This window comes from Xyrauchen texanus, chromosome 31 (genome assembly GCF_025860055.1).
Source record: "Xyrauchen texanus isolate HMW12.3.18 chromosome 31, RBS_HiC_50CHRs, whole genome shotgun sequence".
In the NCBI taxonomy this organism is placed as follows: Eukaryota; Metazoa; Chordata; class Actinopteri; order Cypriniformes; family Catostomidae; genus Xyrauchen; species Xyrauchen texanus.
This window is the reverse complement of record NC_068306.1, coordinates 18,505,844-18,512,946: the sequence shown is the minus strand read 5'-3', so window position 1 is coordinate 18,512,946 and position 7,103 is coordinate 18,505,844. Positions and strand designations below refer to the sequence as shown.

General features: G+C 34.2%; 1 protein-coding gene across 1 annotated transcript; it reads left to right on the top strand.

The window, feature by feature from the left end:
* The first annotated feature begins 3,343 nt into the window (after nt 1-3,343).
* LOC127625224 (mediator of RNA polymerase II transcription subunit 31-like) lies at nt 3,344-6,857 on the top strand. The gene is made up of 4 exons (XM_052100383.1): nt 3,344-3,493; nt 3,797-3,871; nt 4,187-4,283; nt 4,522-6,857. Exons 1-4 carry the CDS (start codon nt 3,472-3,474, stop codon nt 4,736-4,738), a joined length of 411 nt encoding a protein of 136 aa, XP_051956343.1. The 5' UTR covers nt 3,344-3,471; the 3' UTR covers nt 4,739-6,857.
* Nucleotides 6,858-7,103: the final 246 nt, after the last annotated feature.

Here is a 7,103-nt window from a genome sequence, read left to right as displayed (position 1 = left end):
GTTAATGGATAGAGCACCAAAAATGCACCAAAAGCATCTGTCTGACGCATATGTACAGACAGAACATAATAACGCATCCTGTGAGAACGTCTATGAAAGGGGGTCATCATGTGGAATCAAATTTTCCTTGATCTTTTGACATATAAGAGGTCATTGCACTATGAAAACAAACACAAGTTTCATAACTTAAAACTTCCTCCACACTGCAAAAAGAGCATTCATTGAAACCAAGCTGCCAAAATGATCTCTCACCGCCTCCACAACAACACGTTAATGCCTACTTTACCTTATCACTTTAATAGCCCGCCCAGTTGCTGTGAGCAGTGCAATGACAAGGAGAGAGCAGGGCCTAGTTTCCCAATAATGATCAATCTGAGCGGTTAAGAGCGTTTTCTACAAGGGATTTCATGAACGTTTGTTATATTTTTGTGCATTTCCCAAAACCACACTTAACATGAACGAGTGAGGAGGTGCTTTAAGTGCTACTTAAGAGTCGCTGTCCATGTGACAGTGCTGAAATGTGACTGTACAGTGCTGCTCCTCATTGCAACTTTATTATATTTGTGCGTAACTTTACTGTACAATCATTTGAAATTTACCATATATTATATATTTTCTTAAATATTCAACCTAATTAACTACATATTTACATATTGTTTTACATTAAGTTTGTGCGAAACTATCTTTTTCTTTTACACAATCTGCTTCCATAATCAGGTGTGCATGTGTAATATTTTGTTTTCACACATTTCTCTCAATATGAAATCTTCCAGGATTCATGTATGATCCTACTAATTACGAGCATTTATTGAATATTATGAGGTTCACTTTGTTACCACACAGCCCAAAATAAGGAGATATTTAGAAATGCCCTTTAGGCAATGCTGCATGTGCGGTGCAACACAACTTGTAGTGCTGGTGAGAGTGCCTTTTGGTGTCAGATTTGTATTATTATTATTATTATTATTATTATTATTATTATTATTATTATTATTATTATTAGACTTTTCTGTTGAAATAAAAATAAATAAAACATAGGTATCCAGATATTAAAATGTTTGCATAGAATGTAGCTATAGGTATTTAAATTGTACCAGTTGTAATTTCGAGTTTGTCCTGCAGGTGCTCTTAGTGCTGTACGAGTACCCCTGAGAACTTGTAAATCTACAAGCATTTTCAAGTACTACTTCAGTTACAATGCTTTTGAGAAACGGGCTGCAAAACAAAGATGAATCATAAGATGGATTCTACGATCTACTTTGGCTTACTATGCCTTTAGGAAACGAGGCCCAAGGTCAGTCAAGAGCAGAGAGCCAATCATAACAGTGGGCATTTACTCAAGTCTTCAAGGAGGAGCAGCACCAAAACTGAGCGTTTCTGATAGTGTTTCTGAATGAGGGTAGAAAATTATCGTTTTACAAATTTTACAGTGGGTTTTTTTTTGTCAACAACTTTACTAATGACTTTACTAATGGCAAGCAACTAACTTGATTGTTGGCCAGAGATAGACTATTTATAATTATTTATAATATTATATATTGAGTTATATTTATTTAGCTGCCTTTTTCAGCAAATATTGATCCCTGCGATTTAATTTTATTAATTATTAGGCTTATTATATAATTAAGCTGAACATTTTAATATAGATACAGTATATATACAGGGTTGGGAGGGTTACTTTTGAAATGTATTCCACTACAGATTACAGAATACATGCTGTAAAATATAATTTGTAATGTATTCTGTTAGATTCCTCAAGGTTAGTAGCGTATTCTAAATACTTTGAATTACTTCTTCAGCACTGGTAGATTGTTTCACATGTTTGTCTATAAAAACTCTGCCCGTACAGTAAGACAAAAAAAAAGTGCATTATCTGAAAAACCTAAATCTCTTAAGCAGTGTTGTTTCTAAACCAAGATAAATCAAATTTATCTTCTTTTAAGGATTTTTTTTATATTTTTACTGCTTAGCGTAAAGCTGACAATTAACACAAGGTTTATTTATATTTGTTCTGCTCCAAACGTACTTAAAACGTACTTCTCTGTTTGCTCGTATGAATGTAACACATAAGAAAGTGTTTCACCAATGTTCAAATGCACTTTGGATCACATCATTTATATGAAACAAATGACAATAAAATGAAAGTAATCTCTTCAGTAATCAAAATACTTTTTGAATGTAACTGTATTCTAAATACCAATGATTTAAATTGAAACTGTAGTGGAATACAGTTACTTATATTTTGTATTTTAAATATGTAATCCCATTACATGTATTCTGTTACTCCCCAACCCTATTTATGTATGTTATACATACTGTACATTTGTATAAATACATTAAAATTATACCTATAATAAAGTTGCTTCAAAAGCGATAATGCTGCACTGCTCAGAAGAGGAATGGCAAAAACTAATATAATACCATGTGGATTTTAAAGGAAGCAAAAAAATAAAAAAAATAAAAATACATTTACCACCAAACTGTGAACAGCTTTATATTTTGACTACACAAGCAGGACAGTTTTGACATGCATAGTATAATCATGTACAGATACAGATTATTAAAATGTACATGTATAGCTATGTAAATAAAAACATTATTAATATATCTTACTAATATTGCATCTTTCTGTTCCTTAGTATGTGGCAACCAGAAGAAATTAAATACTTTTTGTTGGCATTAACTAGTAGGTGTACATTATTTTCCTCGTTTAAAAAGTTTTACTCCAAATGAAAGAAAGAGTAGGCTAATTTTAAAACATATACTGTATATTCAATCATGACCACTCTATGATGAAGACACCAGTCAAATCAGTAACATTATAAAAGCTGTTTTATTATACATGGAGAGGGTCCCCTCATGTGGGCTACCATGTTTGGATCACATGACCAGCCGAATATTAGTTGAATATTCTCAGTAATCGCCTTGTTATTTGACACTTTCACTTGTGGAATAAATGTATCATGGCTGTCTGTGAATAGTGCATTTCTACAAGGAACTGTAACTGAAAGCGTAAAAGTGCTCCAATATATCAAATGAAATATACTAATAAAATTTTAGGTATCATGTATCAGGAACATTTCAGAAAGACAACCTTCACTACACATTTTCTTTATACTTTGAAAGGTTAAGAACATATCAAACCATTTTAGTACATTTTTCATTAGCTCAAACAACCTTCCTAATGATCACAGTAACCCAATACTCGCATACTTGTAATCTTTGGTATGCCCATGCTAAGTCAGTCAAGAAAACTACAATAGGAAAACTAAAGAAACTACAACGACGTAAAGTGATAATGTCGTAAAAACGTTTACGACACTACTAGTGGTTTTCTGGCAAATATGGCGTCACCGTAGCTTTTCCAGGCAATACTAAAAGTGTAAAAGTCTTTTACAAATCTCCTTGTTCGTTTGCCTAAATCTTGAACATTTTCAACATATCTCAACGTGTTCCCTCCAGTCGTCTGTCATGGCTGGCGTTTTGGAAACAGGTTTGTAATTCATGTGTATGTTGTCTTTGAGAATGAAGAGATAGTTCAGTAAGATTAGCCAGCGGATTTTCATACACAATAACAGGCGGTTGTTTCGGTAAATTGTCGCAATTGTATTGAAGTGATATTACTTATTAAAATACTATTATTTTTAATGTATTAAATACAATTTTACCATATGAGAATTTATTTCATAAATAGCTCTCGCTTTGACAAAACTAGCGTGCTACATCCATTTCATACTTTTCCTTCTTTCTGTTTATTCTAAAATGTGGATTATATATAAAACTAATGCTTTCACAGAGGAACAGGCAAGAAACCGTTTCCAATTGGAGTTGGAGTTTGTTCAGTGCCTCGCTAACCCAAATTACCTGAACTGTAAGCAGAACATTTACATATTTTTGTAAATATGTGTGTAAGTATATTTATTTATTTATTTTATAAATAATGCCTATTTTATTATCTCACAGTCTGGATTACAGCTACGGAGCTGAAATAACACATTTAATTTAGTTCTTCTAATGTGTTATTTATAGTGGTTTACCTCTGCTGTAGCTGTGTGGTGCCAGTGATGTCAATTTCATTTTGATTTTAATGTGTAGAATTTTTAGATTGGTTTTATTGTAAATGTGTATTTTTCTCATCTCTTCTGGTTTAACATTTGCCATAAAATATCCTGTTTCCTTCATGTAGTTCTGGCTCAAAGAGGTTACTTGAGAGAAAAGCCTTTTGTGAATTACCTTAAATATCTACTTTACTGGAAAGAGCCAGAATACGCAAAATTCCTGAAGTAAGTATTATACATAGGATCAGCGCTATGTGTTGTATATTTGTTCATTATATCTTTTAATATTTTTTTTTTGTTTTTTTGATAAAGAAAGCTCATATAATTCTCATTTATTATACTAGATCTCTGCTTTCTAATTTTAAAACATTAGGTTTACATTAATTAGTTTTCTTCTCAAAGTGATTGTTATTGGCATTTTCACTATACTCCTTCAGTGTCAATTTTAATCTTTCTTTACTAGATACCCTCATTGCCTGCACATGTTAGAGCTGTTGCAGTATGAGCACTTCCGGAAAGAGCTGGTGAATGCACAGTGTGCCAAGTTCATAGATGAACAGCAGATCCTGCACTGGCAGCATTACTCACGAAAACGCACACGGCTACAGCAGGCTCTTGCGGAGCAGCAGCAGCAACAGCAGCCCCAGCCTCCATCCCACGGCAACACCACCTCCAAATGAGGCAGTCAGTGTGCTCTTATTTCACAGAGGCATTTTTGTAAATGTTCATTTTCAAGTGGGCTTTTTCATGTTTTGGCCAATCAGACTGCTGTCCGTAGGCCCATAATGTTATGTCTGTTTATGAACTATTGGCGAGAAAGGTAAAAGAGCTTCAAAAGAAGGAAAGAGGAATGTGATTAGATTGCTTTGGAGCAGTAGGCCTATGTCTTACTTTCTGTAAGGTTGATGGATTGGTTTGAGTGTTTGCTTTGATTAAATGATCACGCCCAGTAAAACATTGGTTATATTCGAATAAAGTATTTTTCAATTGTTGTCAAGCACACTGGCAAATTTTAATGCTAAAGCAGCAATGTATTTAAATTCTTCACTGAGATCAAATTTGTTTGTTTCTTTTTCTGATTAACAATTTTTTGTTGATTCACACATTAAACACAGAAAAACAAAACATATATACACAGAATCAACAATTAACCCCCACTATTACCCCTCCTGGCCCCCAACAACATCCCAGTGGTCATACATGATTATAGACACACAACAAAATTATTGTGTCTCTAGACGCAGACTTGACATATTTTTTAGAATCCTAGCCCACTCTCCCTCCAATAACAAGATTAAATCTTTCTCCCTAATCTCTTGACAGAAGTTAAAGCTCTATCCCCCAGACTCATTAGCAGGGAGTAATACACTGATGCCTCGTGACCTTTTCCAAAAGCAGTAATCACTCCTCCCAGAGTTTCTGCTGCTCTAGGGGTGTAACTGAGACTTGTAGTCCTTGCTCGCACATGCTTTTTCAGATCAGATTGAGGTCAGGGCTTTGTGATGGCAACTCTAATACTTTGTCTTTGTTGTCATTAAGCCATTTTTCCACAACTTTGAAGGTATGCTTGGTGTCATTGTCCATTTGGAAGTCCCATTTGCGACCAAGCTTTAACTTTTTGGCTTATGTCTTGAAATGTTGTTTCAATATATCCACATAATTTTCCTTCCTCATGATGCCATCTATTTTGTAAAGTGCAGCAAATCACCCCCACAACATGATGCTGCCACCCCCATGCTTCACAGTTGGGATGGTGTTCTTCAGCTTGCAAGCTTCACCCTTTTTCCTCCAAACATAACAATGGTCATTATAGCCAAACAATTACATTTTTGTTTCATCAGACCAGAGGACATTTGTCCAAACTGTAGTCTGGCTTTTTTATGGTGGTTTTGGAGCAGTGGACAAATAATTTTCTGAGGTCTTGGCTGGTTTCTTTTGATTTTCCCATGATGACAAGCAAAGAGGCACTGAGTTTGAAGGTAGGCCTTAAATTACATCCACTGGCACACCTCCAATTGACTCCAATTAGACTTTCAGAAGCTAATTGGCTACTTACCTAAGGCTTGACATCATTTTCTGGAATATTCCAAGCTGCTTAAAGGCACAGTTAACTTAGTGTATGTAAACTTCTCACCCACTGGAATTGTGATATAGTCAATCAAAAGTGAAACAATCTGTCTGTAAACAGTTGCTGGAAAAATTACACATGTCATGAACAAAGTAGATGTCCTAAACGACTTGCCAAAACTATAGTTTGCTAATATGAAATCTGTGGAGTGGTTAAAAACTCCAAAAAGTTTTAATGACTTCAACCTAAGTGTATGTAAATGTCTGACTTCAACTGTATGTATATGTTCATGTACGTGTTCAACGTACAATGGTCACCCAAGCCAAAAATAAAACAACTTTTTAAGGCAATAGTCACATTATGCTGCATCACTAAATCTTGACATAAAAAGTATAGGTACCCAAAATAACACTGGCCCTATGGACTTTTGTTGATATGAAAAATTCACAGGACAGTTGCTACAAAAATGTTAAGTATCTAGACACTGCTCACAATTTGGAGAATGGAAATGGACATAAATGGACAGACTTTTTCTAACTTCCAAAAAAGGGGAAACTAAACCTTCCAGTGGTTGCTGTAAAAATTCATGCACAGAAAAGTTGGAAAACATTCTTATGTGAGATAAGTGATTTGTCACTAATTGCATTGTAAAGGAAAATACGGTGTAGTCAATACATTTTTGATCATAAATATTGCATCATGGTATGATATCAAATGTTGATGGTGTAAAATGTGAGGTGTTATAAAATCCAAATGAATATCATAAAATACATGTACTGACAATTGAGTGTCATTTTATCGTAAACATTTTTTTTATTCCCAACTGCACCTTCCCAGATACCCTGTTGATACATGTCTTGAGAAACTGTCATAAGATTGGTAAATGGATGTCTATTCTTAATATGGTGGCAGGTATATGCAAGCGCTCCCTAACTTAAAATAATATATAGCTATATACAGTAAATGTAATTAATTGT